This window comes from Megalops cyprinoides, chromosome 3 (genome assembly GCF_013368585.1).
Source record: "Megalops cyprinoides isolate fMegCyp1 chromosome 3, fMegCyp1.pri, whole genome shotgun sequence".
Lineage (NCBI taxonomy): Eukaryota > Metazoa > Chordata > Actinopteri > Elopiformes > Megalopidae > Megalops > Megalops cyprinoides.
In genome coordinates, this window is record NC_050585.1 from 39,233,549 (window position 1) to 39,258,784 (window position 25,236).

General features: G+C 41.2%; 1 protein-coding gene across 1 annotated transcript in view; it reads left to right on the top strand.

Moving 5' to 3' along the window:
• The window catches only part of LOC118774831 (forkhead box protein O1-A-like), a 40,130-nt gene extending 18,503 nt beyond the window's left edge, over nt 1-21,627 (top strand). The window contains exons 2-4 of the mRNA XM_036524369.1: nt 16,919-17,110; nt 17,508-18,727; nt 19,101-21,627. Of these exons, the coding sequence (XP_036380262.1) occupies nt 16,919-17,110; nt 17,508-18,692 (1,377 nt within the window). The 3' untranslated portion in view covers nt 18,693-18,727; nt 19,101-21,627. The remainder of the gene's footprint in view (nt 1-16,918; nt 17,111-17,507; nt 18,728-19,100) is intronic.
• The last annotated feature ends 3,609 nt before the right edge of the window (nt 21,628-25,236 follow it).

Genomic DNA, 25,236 nt, shown 5'->3' on the forward strand with positions numbered 1-25,236 from the left:
TTATTCATTGTAGTGCATGGCATATACTCAAAAGAAAGAGGTCTAAAAAACACGCAAGATGTATTTGGTCTGGTGGTGTTGGGCTTGATAAAATACTATTTACTTTGTACTTATGTTCAGCGTTGGAAATTTCTTTCTGCTCTGATTTTTCTCTGTCTTGTTGTGCTCATTCAAAGCTGTTTGCTTTGATTAGAAGGTGTAGGATTTTGAGGCCTGTCTGTCCTCTGATTTCGCTCCATGCCGCTACCCCCTTTGGGGCCAGCAACTCCTGTGTTTTGCATACAGGCGACTGGCAGGTGGGGGGTCGGTATCAGCACAGGCCAGGACTTCCTGTGCAGATACAATGGAGGAGGAAGTCTGCTAATAGCACTGTGCTTGGCTGCTCTGCCTGGTCTTTCGGCCTTGTGCTTGATACAGCAACTCTGTGGGTTCAGGGAACATACTCATGTATGTATATGTCTAAATCCACACACACAGATGCACACACACAAAGATGAAATAATCAGTGTGCAGTACCATTTTCTGGCTTAGATTGTTGTTTAGGTTTACAGTACATACGTACACATACATGTTCATACAATCATATATACATATACAGCACATACATGTGTTTTGTAATTTTGAAATCTCTGTTTTCTGTATATAATTCAAGTTTTTGAATCATCAGAGAACATGGAGTGACGTGATAAAGTGCCCTTTTGAACGCTGATCATGTGTTCCTTACTGAATGAATTCTTATAACATATTCTCACCCACTGATTCAAATAATTCACTGGAAAATAATGAATATCTCTGTCTCAGAATGGGCCAGCTCGACTGTGAGAAGGAGATTTTCAGCGTTGGGTGCACAAGCATTTAGGAATTTTTTGTGAGGTTGTGCAAAATGTAGCGAAAACCACCTCTTCCCCGTTCCCTGACTGGTGTCTCCTGAACTGCTGAAACTCTGAGAGGAAGTCCCGGGGTTGTGCAGGCCACAGGACTGCGCTGGAAGCGTGCCACTCACATTCCACAAAAACAAGCCTGTTCCTTTAATATACTTACAGCACTTGAAGGGAAATATGGTGTGAAGGAAAAAAATGTGCAAATCAAAAACAATTGAGATTAGAACACAACCCGCTTAATGTGTTTAACTCTTTTTATTCCTTGAGTGGTGGGAAGAATGGGAACTATTCTGCAGATTATGTCCACAGAATTAATGTCAAAAACTTTCAGCAGCTGGCTTTTGGTTCACTGGGCAACTGTGATTCATGTTACATTTGCACAATGTAATGATTCTGTTTTCATAAAGAAAGTTGTTCTTTGATAAATTTATTTTGCATTGAGAACAGTGGCCAATTCATGTTGTAGAATCTCAATAACAACAGTATGTTTCAGCCTGTTGGACAGCTGAATTGCTATCTTCCTTCACTGAAACTTAATTACAGTGATCAAAGTTTTACTTAATTAACCAGCCCAGCAATTTAACAATGTCTTGTGGGTTGATCAATAATAAAATTAAGAGTGTAAGAAATGTTATGTCCCTTAAATGCTTTGATGTGTGTAATGTTATATAAAGAAGCTTTTTAAAAGTTATATAATATCTTGAATTATACAATCTAAACCTATCACACAATGGTAATTATATACAGATCTGAATATGGCCCTAGTTTTTCCAGAACCTTAGTGCAGCTTTGCTATGAACTGGAAATGTCATGTTATCAAGTTAAGAAATAATAATGAATAAGAGGTGTGTATAGGACGGAGGTTTGTAGTGCATTGTGTTGTACAATAATGTTACAGTATCTAACAAGTGGACTAGCTAGCTGCTTATGAACTTCAACATCAAGATAATGTGCCAACCAACCTTGCTGATGTTGCAATTAGTACAGTAGCTTCTGTGAACTTTTTTCAATACTTTATTTTTCAGTCTTTCAGTATACTTTTCAGCATTTTATATAGGGAGTAACAAAAAAATAAAGATGTGTTGGAAAATAATGAAATAAGAAAGTCGTTACAGTGGGTCATTGTTTACAAAAATGAAAGTAGTTTCTATATATGGTTCTATTTACTGAACCTCGTTGCACAATTAAATGGTACAGGAAATGTTTTCCTAAGTATTGTTGACCTGAACAAGTCCATTAAAGGTCATTAAGGTCACAGATCACCTCTTGAATATACTGAGCCTTATGGAAGGTCTCACTAAGTCTGTATGGTGTATGTCTGTGTGTCTGTATATCAGGGTGGAGTAGCTACAGTGTGCGTCCACCCTCTTTGTTATCTTTGAAAAAATTAGGGTCAGAGGGTGCAGTGGTCCCCCTACGTACTTCAAAATTGGATTGTGAGATCTCCTAACAAAAGATAAAACTGCTCAAAGTGTTTTTTTTTTCCTATGATTCTGTTCACCCCCTCCCTCCACACAGTGAGCCTCTCTCCATTCTCCCAAATTGAATTATTGGAAGTTGACGTCAGTGTACGACAAAGGGTATCCTTTGTGCCTGCCGCTTGGAGCATCGTGTATCTGTGATCAGCTGTGTACAGTGCTGTGTGAGTGCTATTCAGAATGGGGGCTGGGAGCAGATAGAAACAGTTCTTAATCTTGCCTATTATTTTTTAGTTTGACTTTGTCTTTGGCAGTATTTTTTGGATCAGCTCACTTACTTCTATTGCCAACTTAAATCCAGGGCTGAATATATACTAGCGTGGTTAGTGCACAATGGTCCCCGGGGGTGTGTGTTTGAATCCCATGTTGGACTATTCAGTACCTCTCATAAGTATTGTCGTTTACCTGATGTATCCACCAATAAAAATGGATCACATGTTGCGAAGAGTAAAGATGTGCATGTTGCCTGGGATCAGAATTTTTTAAGCAAATAAAGGGGAATGTAATTTAGAATTCTATTCCTTGTGAACGATAACTTGTTTTTCCTCTGTGCCAATCCACTACGAAAACCCCCCACAAATGTCATGTTTAATAATATAAGTAGACAGTGTTACTGACACTGTTAAAATATTGTTTGTGTATGATTGTGTATGATAACATTCAATATTTAGTTTATATTTTGCTGGATTGTTTGCGGCTTCTATTTTTAGAAAACGCAGGTGTTACGTTTAAGATGGCTCTAAGGCTTTATAATTAGGGCTCTTTGACTTCTGAATATAATAACGGTTAATCTAGGTCTGTGTGCTGCCTTCAGCTCTTATTTTCAGTGTCTTTTATGAGCAATTTCTTAATTGATTTTTGAAAAGTAGGCCAATGAATATCTCTCACAGCTGACCACGATAAGCTATCAAAGAGCAAATATGAAGTGGAAGGAGGCAGCATGATTGTGTTGGGTCTCTGTGTCCTTCCTCATAGGTTTTTTTTAACCTTTCATAAAATGTGTATAAAGGGGATTTGCTGCAACTACTTTCCATCCACACAACCGGTTTAAACAGAACAGATAAGAACATCTGGCAATGAACAGTACACCGGGGAAAGTGAGAAAGGGGGCATATTACTCTTTTGAAGCACCCTTGTATAGAAAAGGTCTTTGTCAGTTCTGGGGTTTGAAAATGGCTCGTTGATTCTGTGCTTATCATGGGTAGTTGCTATGAGCTCTTGACTTGTTGCCTCGCTCACAACCAAGCAGAATATCCTCTGGGAAATCCTAGACCATATTAACTCTTTGGGCTAAAATGAAGCCCTGGTAAACAGGCAATAACAGGGAAAGGGTCCAAAGGACTGAACCAGAGGCCCTGTTTTGGTTTAGAATGGCTGGCCTCATTCATCTTTTCTCAAGCTGTCTAGTGTGATGAGGTTGGCTGTGTCAGAGCCATTGTGGGAAATACCATTCTGTGTCAAGCCGTATGGCTGGTGTCTTTTACCCGCCTTTTTACTACCTCAGCTTTGAATTTGAGTGTGCACACCCAGCAGCTGAGGCCGTTTTTTTTTTTGTTGGTCTTCTTGAGGGGAGACAGGGTTTGTGATGGCTGTCAGTCTAAGCTGACAGCAGGTAGATCTAACAGTCAGTGTGGGCACCTGCAAGGCTGACAACAGGGATATCATTGAGGCATTACAAGAACGCCTGATATCCCATGCACAGTACCCGGCCCTGTTCCTCAGGGTCCTCTTTGGCTGCCCAAGATGTGTGTGTCACGTTGATACAGCTCCAGTGGGCCTGCTGATGTTGCAGGGATGTTCGCCTACACCCACGCGTACGCCTTTTCGTATCACTCTGCTCTTGCTGCTCTTGCTGTCCCTAAGCTACAGCTTTTTGTGAAGCGAGGAAAAAATGTGACGCAGGAAGTGTGTGGCAGGAAGCGGTTAGCCTATTGAATCTGTCATTGTGGGCTTATCTATGCAGATTCTGTCACCTGTTTCTCATTTTTTATACACCATCTCATTTTAAGATCCACTCTCCCGCCTTAAAAAAATCTATGCTCATCATCAAAATCTGGCCCGCTTGGATTTCATTTTGGTTTAATTAATTTTTTTATTTGGCTGAGATTAAAGCAGCCTGCATTTTTTTTTCCTACAGATTTTTCCACCACTGCGTACAGCAGTTACCGTTAAGTGATAATTATCAGCCTACGACTGAAATCTTCATTGGCTTGATGAAACAACCGCTTAGGTTGACTGGCAGAAAATGTCTCTTGCTAGATGGTACTTTGTTGCTAACTTGTCTGAAACAGCATTAATGCCATGTTTCAGTTTTCTGTATGTCATCTGTAGGATACTCTCTGTTCTTGAAGAGCGTAGGATTTGAAAATTGCAATACTCTACAGTTTCTGCATGCGTAGTCTAACCAATCACCATTTCAAAGCCAGTAAACCAGAGGTAAGGTCTGACAGCTAGCTGGCTATCTGGAATGACTGTGACTGTCAGGCATCAATGCAAACAGAACTGAAAGTCACTTAATAGAAGTGATTTCCTTTTTTCCCATGGATAAAGTATTTGTAGACAGAGAGAGAGTGAGAGAAACGGAGAGAGCAGGCAGGCTGTATGAGGTAAATGCAGATAGTGATGTGACTGTGCTTTGTTGACACGTGAAATCTTCTCATTGTCCGCTGAATGGCCAGGCATTCCATCTCACCCACAACGCACCTGGCTTCTTGTGTCTTGTTTACCTACCCTGACTTGGCAGTTGCTGAGCACGCCAAGCTTCACTTGTCACAGCACAACAGCTGTACAAAAGGGCTTTGTGTGGGGATGTCAGAGGATGGTTATACTTTGAAGTACATCATTAGGCATTTGGTGCTCTACTAGATCTTAAAGATTTGGACATATCAGAACTTCTGACTCATACCCTGATCCAAAACTATGAACTCTAATTCCAGTGTTTTATTTTAATTCTTTCTCTAAAACTAAAGGTAGCCCCATACAGCAGTACTGCTTGTTTATTTGCAGTGATAGAGATCAAAGTTACACTGTTTGGCTATTGTTTCCTTTTGGGGTCCCATTCATGCATGTCGACACTGAGCTGGTTTTTTTTTTGGCAAAATGCTCACAAAGTTGTGTTTTCAGATGAGGCCCTTGTGTCACTTTGGAAATAATTTACAGAGATGGCATAAGCAGGTGAGCTGGGTTTTCTGTTCCAAGTCTGAGTATTCTGGAGCACTTAGCTTTCTTTCACTGACAGCAACAGTCTCAGTCATTCCAGCCTGACTCATTTCTCTCCAGACCTCGCTGAATGCAAGCTTTCATTTGCATGCAGCCTCGGAGGACAGAAGAACTGTGCACTTTTATTTAAGTGAAATGATGGTATTTACAGGTAAGCGGTTACTCCGTCAGCCAGCTGAAAGAAGCACTGTGGGGTGCGCGGTGGAGTGGGGAGGCTGCTGCGGAGCAGTGGGATAGGAGAAGGGACAGGGGTGATGTAGAGGAGTGCCCCAGAGACAGGATACAGATGGGGACGCAGCCACAGACTTGTTGACAGTGACGGGGTGGCGAGACTCACACCAACTGCTCTCCTAAATATAAACTGCATTAGCCACGCATAAGGCAGCCCAACAAGCATAAACAGACTTCTGAAAAAAAAAAAAATAGGCATGTATTCGAGTGAACTCTGTTTACAACTGTCAAGACACCTGCGGCAACGAATCAGTTGGTTTGAGAGAGATGTTTCTCTGTGGTGGCTTCTCCTGTTATGTCTCATTCATGTCAAATGTTTTAACTCCTAAGCGTAAAAGCTTAAAGTCCTAAGTCATGTAAAGAAAAAAAAAACTTTTTAACACTTCAACTCCGAGACACGCTGAGCCAGTGAAGCTTTAATGACAGCTCTGAGTTTCTCCACCCTCCTGTTCCACTCCACACCAAACTTCTCTCTCTCTTTCGATGTCCACAGAAGGCGTCAGCTGCAGATACGAGCAAATTACAGCTGAGAAGCAGGCTGGATTTCACTTGAAACATCGTTGCATGGAATCTGAATGAAGCCACTGTGTGATTTTTCTTGAGAAGCCATGGATGGTGTTAGATTGTAATAGGCAATACCCGAGTTTCTGGCTGTAAGTTACTAGGCTCCCTACTGATGGCTATGTCTGTGTCATGGTGACCTTTTCTTCCATGGTGACCTGCTTTTGCTTTCAGGGGATACATGCTTCCCTTTTAGTGTTTCAGACAGTTGAAGGGCATAAACTTAAAGGCCGTGTGTTATTACTATTGACATCTGAGATCTGACGAAGGGGGCATTTCTTCACAAGTTTCACCCAGATCCACTCATCACTAGAGCAAAAAGCATTTCACTGGGGGCGGGAGATCTAAGAGAAAGGCCTCTTCCACTGCCAAGCATCTCTTGTTCTTATAGAGCCGCTTTCAGGCTTAACCTCGGATTACTCAAATCAGCCAGGGTTGGAGGTTTTCTGCTGTCTGTGGAAGATTTTTTTTGGTTGACATTTAAAAGGTTTTGATAGGCTGGGGACCCTGATGCACTCATTAGTCAGTCAGTAGACTTCTCTTGCCTCGTGCCCATGAGACCCATTTCCAGTAGAGAGCTACCCAGAAGGAAAGGGGAAGAGGAGTGAGTGAACAGTGAGCCTTTTGAGGACCCCTGGAACGAAGCTTATATGGAGCAGCACACTGTGTCCTTGGCTGGCCAACAGCACAAAACACATGACCTCAGCAATCTTTGGAGGTCAGACACAGTGATGCACAGGACAGAACAGCACACACGTATACGGGAACACACATGCACACATACAAACTCACAAATACACACTCACGTTTATGCTCATATGCAGACAGATGTATGTTTCTGTCGTGTCAATCATAGGGACAAACACAGAATAAAGAAGCACTTTTTCACACTTTCAAACACAGATTCACACATGCACAGTCTCTCACACATGAAGGTTTCATGCATGCATTTTCTTCTGAGCAAAGACAGGAAATTAGAGTGGAAACGTGCCGTTTCTCTTTTTGTCATTTACCTTTTTTCCAAATGTCAAGGTGCAGAGATGTCTGCAGTGATTAGAGGGGGGAAAGCTGACTGTTTCAGATCTCAGTAACTCCTCTGACTAATTTCCTGCATTGCGAGTTTCACTCTTCAAGTGAAAACTGCCAAAGCTGAGAAGATACAGCACATGGAGAAGCACATGCACTTAAACAGAAGGAGAGAGGGTACAACCAGCGCTTGAAATGAGAGAAGAGAAAGAGTGATAACAGGAGCCAGGAACTTCTGATCTTACACTTTCTCTGTATCTCGCTCCCTCGTTCTCTCCCTCCCCCACCCTGTGAGGAGGAAACCTGAGGAGACATGGGTAAGGCCTGCTCTGACTTGGCAGACCGCGCTGCAGCAAGCCCTAGCTTGCAGTTCCAGGAGACTTTCATTAATGGTGTCAGCCTCTGAATAGGGAGACACCCATGGAGCAGGCACTGTCTCTGCGGGCCAGACGGTTCGCAGACGTCACGTCTGAAGGCCCTCCTCTGGCCTGTTTGCATCTGTGCGTCCGGGTCTGTAGGAGAGCTATGTTCATCGCTGGGTGAACCCACTGACCCCATCTCTTGCAGGGAAAACAAGCCCATCTTCCCTTTGCACCCTCCCATTTGCCTCCCAAGCCCTCCCATTTCTCCCCCTTTCCTCTCTCTCTCTGTCACATGCAAACAGGCAGACAAAGAAAGGCAGGCTCAGCCTATACCTCAGACTGTTGTGGCACATTACCATTACACTGTCGGACCCGGGCTGCTTTGGTGGCCATGATCTTGATCCCTGCCCTCTCTGGTAAACACTGGTATGAACAGTGTAACCATGAAGACAGTCATTTTGTTTAGGTCACAGTAAGTTAATGTCTGTAAGGGAAAATATCTTAAAGTATGTTTTTATGAGGGTACACTTTCCTATTTTTCCACCATGATTTAACAAGGACAGACATCAATATGCCACACTTAATATTTCAGCTCCATTACAGTGAAACTCGTATTGTTTTCATGTTCTTTTTTTTGATTCAGTGTTTGGAGAGTGTGACTGTGACTCTGTCACTGCCTTTTTAGTATTAGCTGTGAGTGAGGTGAAAATGATATGGAACCCTGCTGTGGTGGACCCCCTCTGTTTTGCACCTTATAGCAGAAGCAGAAAAGTAACTGAAGTGAAGTAACTGAATGTTGAGAGATTCTGTGAGGTTTGTGAAGTGGGGTTTCCACGAGTGCTGGAGCTCTATGACACCCTCGTGAGAAAAGCGAGCGACCTTCTGCCATTTCTTCTCTCTACTCTCCATCCCACTTGACTCACCTTGCAAACTTTTACAGCTAGCTCTGTTACAGTTGCAGTAGCTCTCTCTATTTAGGGTAGAGGTCAGGCTATAACGCATCATTAGAGATGTAAAAATAGGCAGTTCTTTACAGTTCTCCCTGTCTGTCAAACTTAATGTCCAAGAACATAATGACCATGCCTGCTGAGCGAATGAGGAAGCTTTCTGTTGAAGGATATTATTAAGCCATTTGTGTGGCCGTTTTTCCACAAAATAACATTGGTTCCACATACTTCCACTGTGCTAGCCCCGTGTCAGTGGGACTGATTCTCAGAATGTGAAAGCTGCTGGGATCACCCCTGGAGCCAGCCCCAGGGAGCCTTGATGAAGGGGCGGACTTGGCCTAGCTGTAAACTCTCTGTGGTCGGCATTCCATGACTTTTTTTTTTTCTTTCCCTCCTAACCACTCTTCCTGCCTGACAGGAAATAAGCCCCGCCTCCTGTGTCAGTCCCCTTTCATGTGGTCACTTCCTCATTCTTTGCTAAGCTGTGGACTTCCTGGCTGTCATGTTAGCGTGACTCTTGTCTGCACAGGCCTTCAGAGTGCACTCTGATTGTGGCGCCTGTGTATATGGAGAGCGGGAAGCAGAGACTTGGTTATACCACTAATCCATATTCCTTTCAGTCAAGCTGAGTTGTATGATATTGAATATATTCTCATACCCAGTATAAGAAATTAGCACACATTCTAACTGACTTATTCTGCAATTACAGTGTGTCCACAATTTTAAACAAAAACAATTCTATGTATTCCAAATGCACAGCTGTAGGAAGTGATGTCCATGAGAAATATACATCTATGGTGAATTAAAGTTGTGCATTTGAAATGAAGTGCACTTTTTGTTTCAATTCAATAGCAAATTTTATTTATTATTATATTGCATCAATTTTATAAGGGCCCCTTTTCAAAGATCTTGAATGGACAGGCAGCCAAAAATAACTCTAATTCTGAGGTCTGACGTTTTTACTCTCTGCTGACTGTAGTGTCATAAGCAACGTTAGCTATATTAAAGCTATTATCTCCACTGCACACTGTCATAATGGGGGAATGAGAAGAGCAATTTGAAAAAAGACAATGGCAGTTTTGATAAATGAATTCAGATTATTACTCCTCATTGCTTTACTACAGTGCCCCGGAAGAGACAGTTGTTGTTGTTGTTGTAAATAGTCCTTTTGAGCAGACTCAGCTGTGGGTCTTTCCATCCACATGTTTTCAGGCAGACTCACCACAAGTGCGCAAGTGTGCTCTCAACAGGTTAACCTGAGCTCTGTCACGGTATTTCCCTGATGATGACTAGTCTTAGATTCCTGTCGTCACATGCTGAAGTAACACAGAAGTAAATATGGTGATAATCAGAAGCCATATTAGCAATGTTGTTGATATTGGCATATATTGAAAGAATGACTCTGTCATCTTACGTTGTTTTGGTAACTGAGCGCTGAGGTGTTTGATTCATGCATTACTGCATCTCTGTGATCTTCAGTATGCCTCTGTGCAGAATTTTGTGGTTGTACGCACCGTGGGTTTGCTAACTGGGCGAACTTGCAGCTTTAGCCGCTTGTTGTTTTGGGAAATTCCCTGGTTAGTGCTTTATTTTCTTTCAGGAGTCAGTTTTATTTTTCTTCTCTGTGTTCACCATGGCAGTAAGTTGATTCAGGTTTCTGCAGCGTTAAAGTCTAGTGTCCCTGTGACACTTCTGTTGACCCTGCCATACCATAGTGTAATTATAGAAGAACAGTATGCTATGACCGTCTGTGGCAGTTCTGCAAATCTTGCAGTCCTTTCCAGTTCAGCTCAGGTCTATGAAATGAAGCAGAGTACTCTACACTATTATCAAGTGAAGAGCTCTGCAATTTAGCCAAATACAGTTATTTTTCCAGTTGAGAACAGCACAGTAGAACGTGGCCTAAAAAGCTTTTGGTTCTTGGGTTTGCTTCTCCTATCTGATCACCTGCCTCCTCTTCCCATCCTCTCTCTCCTGTAGAGGGCCTCCTTCATGTGGAAGCCCGTGGCTTTACTTTATTTTCTTTAGTTAGAGGCCAGAAATGAACAGATTGCTTTTCCTTTCTCTCCCACTTTTTCTCTATTCCCTAATGAGCAGTTTTTCTGACATTTTCTTCATTATATTCAGGCCTTACCACAGTTACTAAATGATGTGTCCTGTATCCCTGTGGATTGTATAATGCTTTCAAGAAATGGCAACGTATTAGCCCAGCAGTACTGTGGCACCCACTCCTTGGCTCTCAGACCCAGGGTCTACTATACGGAGGTTGGCTGGGCTGGATAAGTGTAGCCAAATGCACGCTGGAGATCCTAGTTGTGAGGAAGTGAGTCACGCACAGGCTGTTTTTACTCAAGCCTCCTCTCCACTCACCTACTGTATCAGACCTTTGCTCGGGTTGTAAAAATCCACAGTGCATCTGTGTATCAACTGCACATTTTTAGCATGCTGTTTTTCTGTGTCACACTGTGGCGGTCCTTTCCTTTGCCATAGAGAATCTGTTCCGTCAGAATAAGCTGGAGTGCTACAATTTAGTGAGAGTGCTGTATGTATGTCCCTAAGTGCCATGTAATATATGAATTTAAACATGCATAAAACATGTATCTGGAGAAGAACTTTTGGTTGTTCCTTCATACAGTCCCATAAAGCAATAGAGACATATGTTGAGAAAAAGAACATAGTGTTCTCCTGAACTCCTAAACAACAAAAAAGCAAAAAAAAAAAAAAAGAAGAGAAAAAAACCCTGGCTCATCAGGTCTTGAAAGTAATGGGCATGAGGTACATTAGTGGATTAGTGGAGGATGTTGCAGTTGCCAGGACAACGGGATGCGTATTAGACAGAACAGAGGAGACAGTGGGATGAGAGAGGAGATAAATACACACAAACTCACACTCACTAACTCTCAAGGGTGGTAAACACACAATATGATTTAACCCATACTTAGCTCTTTTAAATGGCCTTTCAACTTTGTCATCAATTTGTTATGATGCTTGTAGAAATGTGACACATGCATGCTGCAGTCGTATTTCAGATCGTGTGGTGTACCAGGTCCTAAGAGTGATAGGTCCTAATGTTTGACGTTCTGTGCAGCTTACCAGCTGTGAGTGAAGGATTGCCAACAGCCAATGAGAAATAACCATTCAATAATCACAATGTGCCAAAAACATAAAAAAATGAAAGAAATAAAGTCACTTTCTATTGCGATGGTAGTGTTTCCAGTTGGGCTGTAGCAGAAAGCAGAGAAAGAATTGTAAAGCGAGCAGAACATTTCCCCTCTTGAATGAATTGAATACAAGACTAGATGTTTGATTTTAGATTCTCAAAATATGGACAGGTGACTGGACTGGACACATATTTCAAGTAGTTACAGAGATACGTTTCCGTAGGATTTCAAGTGAAATGGATTGTGCCTCCAGTCCCCACCATGCACCTCAAAATTTCTACTGTCCAAACTGTGAGACAGCAAAGTGCATTCTGGTTTTTTACAAGACTGTATGTGCAGCTGTTTACAAAAACCTCTCAATTCTGATTAAGTTGGCTAGAAAAAAAACAGCTTACTGTTCTTCCTATTTCTTCTTATTTCATCCAATGTGTGGGATTGTGTTGCTTTTACTTTTTTGTCAATACCTAAAATATTTTTGAGATATTTATGTTCCATTAAAAATTTTCCCATTGGCTATTATGGATAGAACGTTCAGAATCTGAACATTCTAACCTGTGCCCCTGATGTCAAAATGGGCCTGCGGCCGGAAATACTGGCTGTCCCTTTAGCAAAGCTTGCCACTGTTAGCTACTACCATGCTTTTTCAAGTCAATTAAGTTCACAGACTTTCCTCTCAAGTTTTGTTTTATTGCTTTGAAATGAATTGAGCTAAAATGATTGTGCGGAACAATACATATTTATAAAGTCACATTTGAAATATCCTTCACGCTTTATGACAGCTCATTTAATCCTTCCACAAACAGCTACCGCTAAAAACAACAAACATACCAACTGGAAAGGAATAGACAAATAACTTGACTGAAACAGTTAGTGACTCTGTGTGTCCTGGAGTTATAGAAATTTGCTTTATAGCCTTTTACGGCAATGTCAGTGGGCAGATCCGTATGTCTCTGAATACAGCACAATTCCTGAATCTCAAAACTTATTTGGTGTATCAGCTCTTGCTTCCTCAGTTCTGTGGCAGCCCACTTATAATGTGTATTGGGTTAACTTTCAGTATTTAACAAGCAATTTTCAACAATTGTAACATGTACAAGAGGGAATGGTTAGCCATCTCTGCAATTTAAATATATGTTTAAGATTTATGGATTCAGTCTGCTATTAAACACCCTGATCTTTCATGGATAGGTCCAGGCCGTAATAAAAATGTGGATAAATCACCTCTGAAACATCTGCAAAGATTAATTGTGAAATGTAGCATAAATCTGTTACAGTGCACATGGACGTATTTCTTCAAGGTTATTTTTTGTTATCACGACAGAACATGATGTGTAGTCTGTATCGGTGAGATTCTGAGAAAAAAGTGTTTGTTTGCGTCTAGTTTTCCATGTTTGTGGGACGTTGTGTTTGGAGCCATAAAACTGCATCTCTCATCAGCTCTGAGAGCCCCGCTGTGTGGAGGAGTGGCACACGAGCAACAACAAAAGAGCAGAGTCAAGGTGTTGTTTTGGTTCCCCTGTTTTGGAGGGAAACTGCGGAGCTTTAAGGTGTTCTCTTACTGTGCCAGGAAACCCAACCACTCACCTAGTAGAGAGCCATTTTTTTCTCCTCATTCTTTTTTTAGGGATGTTTTTTCCCCTTCTCTCTATGCTTAGCGCGGGGATCAAAAACATTTCCTCCATCTTCCTTAACCAACACTCTGTGTGTGTTTGTGTCTCTGTGTGTAAGAGTATTCGCCTGCTTTCTTTGTTTTCTCTTATTTTCTTCTTTTTTTGATGCTGTTGAGGATTAGGGTGGAACGGTTGTGAGGTGGGAAAGGGTAGTGGAGGTTAAACTGGGTGTTCAACAGGAAACTGACATTTGAGTGTTATTGTGATGAAATATTAACCTGGCTGATGAGGACAAAGTTTTAGAATTAAATTGCATATCTTCACAGGCAAACACCTACACACATCTGTTTTGCTTACAGATAAGAAATGTTAAAGGATAGTGTTGTTGTACTGTCCTTTGGACAGTGGATAAAAGCCCAGTGAAGATGATCTCCTGTTGTTTTTATGGGTTGCCTAGTTTCAGATCTATTAAAATCGCTACCACAGCTTTTCCTCTTCCAGACAACACCTCAGCATAGAACTTGCTTTAGTCACCTATGGCAAATGTGAAGAAGACCCTCTGGTTGAAATGCACAGAAACCCAGTGCAAAGAATAATATGGAAAGAAATGAATAATTCACTCTTTGTGTTGTTTCTTTGCGAGCGCCTGATGCATTTACGACACGGTTTCCAGGAATGCATTGTGTTGTAAAAGTGGGGCCCGCTTATACTAATTTTAATCCATTCAAGACAGAGAAGCAAAAGCGCCCAGTGTAACATAGATTCATTATGGCAAAGATGGTTTATTTTACAGACACAGTTATGAAATTCAGAGTCAAAGAATTCAGTTGGATATGATTGCCATATTGTCTCATTTTAATCAATCTTGATGATGATCTTAATACATGATCACCTGTTTATAACTTTTCTAATGCATTCAAATTTATAATAGATGTTTGTTATGGTAATGTTTCAGCAGGGCCTCTTGTATTACTTGTGACTCTACTTGAAAATCTTTGTGCTGTAGTTGTCAGAGTTGCTTGTAGTCAGGGTTATAGTCCCCAGAGCTGATCCCTAATGCAGTTAATTGATGATTGGATATTGGCTTTAATTGATTTCATACATGTATTTCTTTAAGGCAGGTGTGCTTTTTAGATGTGTCTGTGTTTAATTCATTTCAATAATATCCACACCTGTGAGACTTGCCTTATTGATGCTATGTGTCTAATCTAATTTGGCATTATCTGTAATTTATAGTGAAAATAAAGTGGTATTGTGTGTGGGATTTAAAAAGCAGCCCTATAAGCATTGTTGTGTGCGACTGGCTAAATACTTGCATAAATATTAAAAAAAACACCCTCATCCCTACTTCCCCCCTTGTCTAGTTGCCTTTGCCAAGAGAAGTCTCCTCAGGGTGTGAGTGGAAAAGGCTGGGCAGACAAAATATCATTAACAGAGGATGTGTGTGTATATACATTCAGCATATTGTGAGTCTGAGTTGTTTATTTTGATTGTGCTCAATGTCTCCTTCATAAAAAATGACAAATTACTTTTTTCCCTCCAAGCTCAATAGGCCATGTCTCCACCATTTAGCCCAATTTAAACCCCAAGTGTGTTACTCCCTGTGTGCACATTTATGTAACACACTCCACAAACGTCTTCCTGCTTGGGGAAATTGGGTTTTATTGTTGGCAGCATTATGAGTGCATGGCCTTATATGCCCCCGATACACACACACCCATCTCTCTCCTGTGTAGCTTAAGAAAGCATTGGATTTTTTTCAAGAAATCAAACAATTGCAGTTCCTAAGGCTATGTGCTGTAGCTGGAACAGCATGGTGCCGTGTATCTACTGTACGATGCTATTCATTCCTCGTGTAAGGTTGTTTCTTCTTCCTGTTTATGCACAGGTGGTCACACGAGGACAGTGGGGTGTCATATCACATATTTTCCTATTGGAAATTTGCCCTGTAGCACATACCATCCTTTTCTTTTGACATGCATTGTGTCAAAGGAAATGAATAAAACGATTAACACTATATTACTTTGGTGTTTGGTGGGATTTTTACATATATACCTTTTATAAAGCCTTAACTTTCCTGTATGCAAAACATGCTTAAACTATTGACAGCTAACAGGATTGTTGTACTTCTACAAAAAAAAATCCATGATAGCTCTTCTCACAGTTTGTAAGCTATACACCAAAAACATCATATTACCTTGTCCAGCTTAGAATGCTTTTATATCTGACATATTTTATGTCTTAGACATATTTTATATGTGCTTTACTCACTTTAATAGTATTTGTGCACATTATATGATTTTAATGAGTTGGAGCCAGGCAGTCTGTCACGTAGCCAATCTAGCAATGGTTGAAAGCCAGAAGCCTACCAGGTGTTGCCTAATTTGTTAGGTATTTGTAATTTAATATTTACCAGTTTTCGTTGCTTCAAACTTCTTGACTAAAACCAGCACATTTACAGTACATCAGAAGTTAATTCAACAATGGCTGATGAATGATTTTATTGGAGAATATAGAATATAGAAGTAGAAATTATAGAATTAGAAGTAGAATATAGAAGTAGAAATTACTATTTTGTTTATTTAGCTTGGTAACTAGCTTGCTAACCATGTTCTGTAGTTGGTGATGTGATGTATTTTAGCAAGCTGTTGCCTGTGCTGTACTAACCAGTAACCCAAATGATCAATAATTATCTTGGTAACAACTCTGGCCAGTTTATTTTTTAACTGTTGAGATGACAGCATAGGGGGGAGTAGCAGTAATTATGGTGATTAATTTACCCAATGATTTTAATGCGCATTATCATATTTATCCTACATGCTCTAAACATGTTATAGATGAATTTGCCAGGTGTTGACTAAATGTAGTTTTGATCAGTAGGATACTCCAGCAGTGCCTTGTTACTCCCCCTCCCCTAGTTCTGAAGCTGAAGACACCGTAACAGAACACCGTAATCGCACAGTGACCTTACATGAGGATTAAGCCATAAAAGGTCTGTAGTGGTTCTATAGAACAAACCCTTACACACACCCCTTGTGTGAGCTGATAGTGAGGGAATATGGGTGTCTGCCAAGAAAAAGTATGGTTATTAAGCAAAAGAGATAGGAGAACAAGAACAGAAACCAAACGTGACATTTTTTTCTGTTTTTGTCTTCCCTCTGTTGTTTTTTGATGCAAGACAACTGATTGACTGCATTATTCTACATGGCGAATAAGAGTTCCTCAGCAAAATAGGATCTGTTTTTGAGATGTGCACATTCATAGACACAGCAACAATTAAACTGAAGAACATGGGTTCTGTGTAGCAATCTATTTGGGACAGTTATGCCCAGCAATTGAAATGTCTGTCTGTTATGTCATTCTTTATCTTCATTTATGTGTTCAAATAGAAAATGGGTGCACCAGAAATGGGCACGCTGACCCTGTATTCGCCTCCTTACAGAACTCCATCAGACACAACCTATCCCTGCACAGTCGGTTTGTCCGAGTGCAGAATGAGGGAACGGGGAAGAGCTCCTGGTGGATGCTGAACCCAGAGGGCGGAAAGAGTGGGAAATCCCCGCGCCGCCGAGCTGCCTCCATGGACAACAACAGCAAGTTTGCCAAGAGCCGAGGACGGGCTGCCAAGAAAAAGGTATCACTGCATGTAATGCTGTGTTATTTATATACCCGCAACTGTTTGTCAACAGAAGAGGAAGTGTGTTTGTACTCAGCCCTTGTGTCACATCTGTGCTGAGCGTCCCCCATCAGTCCTTTTCCTTGCATCAAAGTGATCTCTTGTAACTGTTGGGTTTTCTGCACTTTGTACTGTTATTATACATAGAGCTTACTGTTCCTCATATTCATGCTTCTGGTGTTATGTTCAGGCTTGGTACACTGTATAGCAGTTCTGCATTCACTGCTTACATGCGGTTGCCATACAGTTCCACTACGTGAACACAGTGTAGCTATGCGTGTTCCAGTGTCTGCAGTACATTGTTGTGGCTCTGCTCACGGCTTCTCTTTGAACTCACTCCTGTCTACCTCTTCAGGTGTCCCATCAGGGTGGGGTGGAAGGGGGAGCAGACAGCCCTGGTTCCCAGTACTCTAAGTGGCCTGGCAGCCCTAACTCTCACAGCAATGATGACTTTGACGCCTGGACCACCTTCAGGCCCCGCACCAGCTCCAACGCCAGCACGCTGAGCGGGCGACTCTCGCCCTTCATGCCTGAGCAGGATGACCTGGGTGACGGCGACGTGCACCTGGTGTACCCCGGTGGCTCAGGGGGTAAGATGACTGCCACCCTGCCCAGTTTGTCAGAGATGACCCCCACGCTGGGCCATCACAGCTCCGAGAACGTTATGGAGAACCTTCTGGACAACCTCAACCTTCTCTCCCCAAAGAACTCTCAAGTCGGGGCTGGGGGCGCCGGCAGCGGGTCCTCCCAGTCCTCCCCATCCTCCATGATGCAGACCAGCCCTGGATATCCCCCCTACAGCTCCCCCAGCATGGCCTCACAGCCTCCCCAGGACTACCGCAAGTGCCTGTACGGCCAGGCCGGCATGAACACCCTCTCCCCCATGCCCATGCAGACCTTGCCAGAGAGCAAACCCAGTTTCAGCCCATATATGAGCCAGTACAACTGCCCGGCAGGCCTCCTCAAGGAGCTGCTGACCACGGACGCTGACCCTAATGGTGAACTCATGCCCTCAGTGGAGACAGTGGTGTCCCAGCCAGGTGGGGGTCATATGCTCCCCACCTACAGCAGCCAAGGCCAGCCAGGGCACGGGAGCAAGATGATAAACCAGCACCCCCACCCCCATGCGGTCCACAGCCAGGCCCCTCCCACGTCCGTGGGCATGAACGGCCGTACACTTCTGCCCCTCACCAGCATGAGCCATAGCAGGGTTCCCGGCCGCCTGGCCACTGTGAAGTCCCACATGCAGTTGCCGCACGGTCACCCAGCCCATCTGGGCGGGGTCATGCTGCCCAACTACTGCACTGTCAACAGCAATGGCTATGGAAGGCCAGGCTTTCCCCAGCCGCACCACCCCGAAAAGCTGCCCAGCGACCTGGATGACATGTCCATCGAGCGCTTCGAATGTGATGTTGAGTCTATCCTGCACGACACGCTCATGGATGGAGACTCCCTGGACTTTAACTTTGACCCCACGGTCACCCCTCAGGGGTTCCCCCACAGTGCAAAGACCACCACTCACAGCTGGGTATCAGGATAGAGGACTCAACAAAGGAAAGAGACACACACTGACAGGTGGGTTGCTGTGCTGGTGTGCTCATTCCACACAGTGCTTATTAACTAATTGTGACTAACTGTGTATATTAGTGTTTATGCAGATCATGCGTAAGAAAAAATGTAAAACTGATCTGTAGCAGGGAATGAAGAATACCTGCGCAATGTGTCCATAGCAGGACTCCTTTATTGCATTCTCATTTTGGGATAGCTTGTTTTGGATATGATCATCCACTCATGAAAAATGGAGTGGAAATTCAGTCAAAATAAGGATGGGCTCTTTAAATCCTGATTCTCAGACATTATTTCACAATGCAAGCTGTAAGGCCATTCTTGTTATACTGTAAATGTAAGACAACTTGTGCTATTGACATTTTCTATTGTTATTTTTCAGGTTAAATCTTAAAAAGCTCCCCACACACAGCTGGGCATTCATCAGGAAAATGGAAATAAGCAGTCCAAAGAAGCCATTCTCCTCCACCACCCTTACTCATGATCTTTTTTAAACAGAAGGAAAAATAGCTTTTTTTTTCACAATCTTAGCTCTCGTCTTGTCAGATTTGGCAGCGAGTGGCCGTTTTCCTGTCCGGGACATTTGCGCACTGTGTTCAGGTTACACGCTGCTTTCGTTCATTTTTTAAACCTTGATTGCCATTGAATCTCACACAGTAAACAAGTGCCAAACTCTTTGCGCAACTGTCAGAACAGAGTTTATTAACACGTTTTTGCAGAGTTCAAAAATCAGTGATACATGTTCTCTATAAAAAGTGCCTATCTAACCTCTGGTTTCCAGCCACAGTAACATTGGACGAATGGAAACATACACACACACACACACACACATACGCACACACAAACATAAACACAACCAAGAACTTTGAAGGTAACCTAGGACTTGTCTCCTGTTGTTCTGTTTCTTTCTTTAATGTGTTTTCTTTGAAACCTTATGTGTGTCAACATTGGAGATGTCCTTCAACGGTGACTGTGGACATATCATACTCTACTCCTGCAGTACAAATAAATAGCACTGTATGAAAATAATTTGCTCAACCTGCTTCGGCCAGGGTTGCCATGAAGGAAAACTGACGTGAGAATTCAGGCTGTGGGGGAGAGTGGCATGTACAGTAAGCACTGCAGTCTGGCTGGGGTCGGCCAAAGCAGGATGTGGAAGAAGTACACGAGTCTGCAGGGACTCTTGGACGTGTTTTCATCATAACACATTTTGGTGTTGTTTATTCTATTTAATTTTTTTGATCATACTGTTTTAGGTGTACTACATTAAGGAGTATACTGTATGTTTCTTGTACAGCAAGTTTACAGAACCATGACACAAAAAAGACAGAAAATCAGAGCAGCAGTGAGACGTCATTTTGAAAACAGGAAAAGAACATCGAAAACTGGATTTGACTCAAAGTTACATTTCAAGTTTGATCTTTTTCAAACTTGAAGGTTGTTTTTAATGAGGCTCTTAGCAAGTTTTATGTTTTTCTTGTAAATAGTTTAAAAACATGTATTAGACATATAAAAGTGTATGTATTTCAGGTGCAGATTATATCATTTGACATTTCTCCTTATGTTCTTGTTTCTTCATTGGAACTGAAGTGTCTCGACAGTGCTGGAGTCTTTGCTACTTTGAGAGCAAAGTTTGTTCAAATTTCTTCAAAATACCGATGTTTTCTCTAAAGTCCTCTTGGTAGCAAATAAGGAGACATGTCATGATCATGTCTCAGACACATTCAGAGGGTTTTCAGGCATTGTTAGAACCGTCTGGCTGTTTCATTATCCTACAGTGACAGACATGAAAGGTATTAGTAACTCCTCATTGTCAATATAAATGTTTAGCCCTCATGGTCAGTAGAAATGCTATTTTTTCTTGTTTTGCTTTTGCAAGGTGGAGTGTTTGGAGTTATTCCTTGAAAAGGTGCCTAAAGTCTCTTGTGTGCTTCCCCTTCCTCTTGTCCAGCATTCTCTTTCATTTTAAAAGGACTGATAAAGGAATGTTTGCCTTGCTCTGTAGGAACATGGTAGTATGGGGGTGTGAGTGTTTTGGAGAAGAGGTTGCTGGTGAGTGCATTAGGTTTTACACTGAACATGGAAAGCATTCATTGAAGAGTATGGAATCTTAGGGAGACAAGATGAGGTTAGCACAGATTTAGTAGGACTACGTCCTCCAGGGGGGGTAGTCTGTTTGAATCCATTGAGGCTGTTGGTGTTGATTTGCTCTTGTTCACATTGTTCAGGATGAGAGTGAACATGTTAGCAACCCGTACTTAATCCAGATCATTCACGTAGGTTACAGCATAGTGTAGTTATTTACTCAAGAGCTGATGTACTGCCCTTTGCACTGTGATTATAGATGATCGGAGAATACAAGCAAACGTTGTCCAATATTTGCCCCGCTTCAGCTGGTTCATAGAAGTACCTCGGTGTGTACGGTATCTCAAACTGAAAAGTTGTGGAGGCACTGATGCCTACTGGATCAGATGATGCCAGGGTACCTGTTTTTGCTCCATTCTGCCCCCTCCTGCCGCCAACTCTTTCCCCTTCTCCTTCCTTTCTCCCTCTCCCCTTCTCATCCGCCCCTTCCCCCCCACTCTCTCCTTTACTCAGTGGGCGTCACGGCGCTTTGTGCATTAGTGATGTCAATCGAGGTAGGGGTAATGTGAGATGTTGACGCAGATAATGGATTCTAAAGTTCAGCTCACTGTGCTGAATAGATAAATTTAGCTATTTTCTCCCCTTGCTTGTTGATTACCGGAAAGTGTTACCTAATCTAATGGGCGCTTGTACATTGCATTTTAAATGTTGTTTTTTTCCTTGGATCTTTTGGAAAATAACTCAATGTATATTTACTTGAATATTCATGTACACACAGTACATATGTATTAGTGCATGGATGTACTGTATGTACATATATGTATGTGTCTGTACGTAAGTGTACACACACACACACACACACACACACACACACACACACACACACACACACACACACACACACACACACTCACACACTCACACACTCACCTTCATATACATGTGCAGCTTGGACTTCATATAAAATTGTGCACACAGCTATGCTTTTTACCTGTATCTTAAACTGTCTGAGGGGATTCAAGAAATAGTCTATTGTATTGTTTATTTTTTATATGAAGTAAAGGTTTACAGTTTACAAAATATTATTTGACAATATTCATATAAATATACCAAATTAACAATAATGTCATTTAGTAATATTCTTTTACTCTGAAACTGTGGGAATGAGAAAGAATTTTAAATTCACTTTCTAAAATGTACAGTACAGTATCTGCATGATGAGGAATAGGGGTCTTGGTAGAGGAGATTAATAGATGTACATGTTTTTGTTTCTTCAGAAGTTGAGATGCACAGTGTTCTCTCATTTCAAAACATTAAAATATCATCTTTTGAAGAATAAACATTATGGGTCTTTCATGTAAGCATACATGGCATGATTACAAGTAGATTAAAATGAAAAACAAAATCAGATATTATGTATGTATAATATCAAATTTAAAAGTATACAGTTGTTTTTGTGAATTGTGCAAATGATCTCACCTATGCATTCTCATACTTTTTTATGTTTTGTTTTTACTGATAATGAAAGGTTATGTTGTAATATAGAGCTGTGGAGATGTTTATGTCCCAGATGTATCTGTTTCAAATAGTTCTATGAGTAAAACAATGAAGTATATAGATATTAGATGATACAATGGTTTAAGCGTTCTGCTTTTTGGTAAACTGACACTGTTATTCTTGTATTTAGCTGCGATTTATAAGAAAAAAATTGGAAAGAGAAAAGATGATGCTTAAAGTTGTTAACATATACAAAAAGAGCTGTTTGTTGGACAATCCTTGTCTAAATGGTGAATCTTTGGACCAATTTTTGTAGACTGATAAAAAATTATGATATTGCACTTCTTTAACTCATAAATTTTATTACCAGGGTGAATTCTCTTGAACAGAGAATATGAGTGAAAAAAGTTGCTTATTCTAAAAAACTGTTACATTTCTTATCCTGTGTACAGTAAATAATTAGAATTTTATAGATTGATTTGCAATCAAAAAGGAAGTAATGGCAATGATGTTGATTTATGAATTAAGACAATATATATATATATATATATATATATCTACAGAGCAAGTATATGTAAGAGAGAGGACTATCAATGTTTAGAAGGGGTTTTTACAGAATATTCACCAATTGTTTTGTGCTGATACTGACACAGACAAGAAATTCAATCTGCTGTTTATATCTGGGTTGGTAGGTCCTAAGCACAACACATTTGTGAATAATCACTGCATAGTAGAGTGACATGAAAAACCTTAATAGTTAAACCTTAATGCTTTCTTAAATTGCTCATTGAGGTGTAAGTGCCTGACATTATTGTATATAATAAAAAACAGCTCAGTCAGAAAAACTTGTGCAACAACAGTCTTTTGCAATCGCTGTATGAAGCCATAAGTGTACATAAATTACGTTACAAAAAAGTGGTGTCTGTCTCTTTATTTCACATAAGATTTGTGTCTCTTGTTTAATTTCCAGTGTGGGGTAAAATATGTTCTTTGTCTTTGGCCCCGATTTACTAAAGAATTACATGTTCACTATCAGTGAACATGCAAAAACATATGTAGCATTTACTAACCAACTACCTAATTTGCAGCTGAGAACTGTTTTGTAGGGATCGTGATGATGTGCACCTTTCTGCTTGATACAAATGCATCTTTTATATGCATAAGTATATCTGGAAATAATGTGCCAAAACTGTGTGTGAGGGGTAGCATAGCAGGTTCATTCAGTTCAGTTTCCATTAACTGTACTATACCCATATTATGCCTTACCCTTCAAAGCTGCATGGAAATTGTACAACCTTTGAAAACTAGGCACTAATACTCAATTTTGAATTCAATGTATGGCTGTTCTGTATAAAGCTGAACACCATTAATAACAAATAATAAATATTCAATGTGGACATCTAATGTTGCTGTCCCATCCATAATGTTTTACTTATTTCACATTATAGATCATAACTTAATATGATTGATGTACATAGATAATTGATATACATAGATATAGCATTAAAACATTATGTGTTACTTCAAAATATGTGTTTTTGGCACATAACATGGAAAAAAGCATAGCCCTAAAAAAAAAAAAATCAATTCAATTTAATCAATTTAAAAAAAGCTGAAATGAAAAATAAATAAATGAAAAATATTTTACTGGTGTATGTGGTGCTTTGAGCCTCATTAAACTATTCTGGATAATCACTTAACTTTGAAATGCAACAATAATAATTACTGAATGACACTGTCAAAATAAGTTTTAGGTCACTGTAATTTGTGTAAAACAATGAAAATGAAAATGCTCTGTCTGTCGAGTTCCATGTTACCAATTTTCTGAATGCACAGTATCGCTAGGCCTGTACTTCGGCTGCATGTAAAGATAATTTCCACTGGTGTGCCTCTGAGTGTCATGCAATCTGTATTTGTAGAGCTGTGCGTTTTGTATTATCAAACTAATTTATTTGTATACATTTGTGGATTCTTACATTTCATATGTCAGCATTGTAATGCATTTCTCTAATAATCCTCATTTGACACAGGTTGTCTGCATGACTTTGACCAGCTAACAGGCTGGCAGTCTTGGGCTATTTTAATATGAGTGCTGTGAACTCTGTGAGTAGGATGTTTCTTTAGAGTGACTGCATAACTACCTGCTCTACATAACTAGTCTTAGTAGATCAGCTTGTAACCGCACTGTGGTCTGCTGTCGTCTCACTTACATAGCTAGTGTCAGTCTGGCATTTTGATCTCCCTGTCTCACTTGCACACACCATCTCTAACACTATCTGAGAAAGTCCCTGACCTTGCATTTCAGTCTGACCCTGTGATTCAGCGGCTACAGGAACGTGTTCACTGAGCCACTGAAGGTGGGTTCTGCATGGTTCCGAAGGAGAAGGGATGTAGAGTTTCACTCCACATGCAAAGCAATGGAACTGAGAGGCCACCAAAATCACCGCAGTATTATCGGCACACGCTGTCCCATGCTCCCACCTCTATGTGCAGAGTAATGACTAGCTGGGGTTGTGTGGTGGCCTGGAATCACAAAGTGGCCTCACAAACGGCATAAATTCCATCACAGGGGGACTCTCAACCCCACTACTCCTGGACGACTGACAAGTCCAGGCCAAAGTTAGAGCAAGGCAAACAGATGAATGCGTGTGGAGCAGGAGGGACGGGAAAGAGGGCTGCCTGTTTCCGCTGAGAAGTGAGATTAGCAACAGGAATTGTGGTTACGCTCCTGGTAAATAAACTAGCAAAGAGCCCCTTTTTTTCCCTGATTTCAGCCTTGAGGGCATGTTTATTTCAGGAGAAAAATCTTAAGCTCTGTCAGTGGCCGGCTCAAAGAGGTGGAATTATCTCTGCGAAAGATGGCATCGGGAAAATGAGGGGAAATTAGCTTGGCCTGGCATGTGATCTCCCCCCCCTACCCATGTTTCCCATGGGAG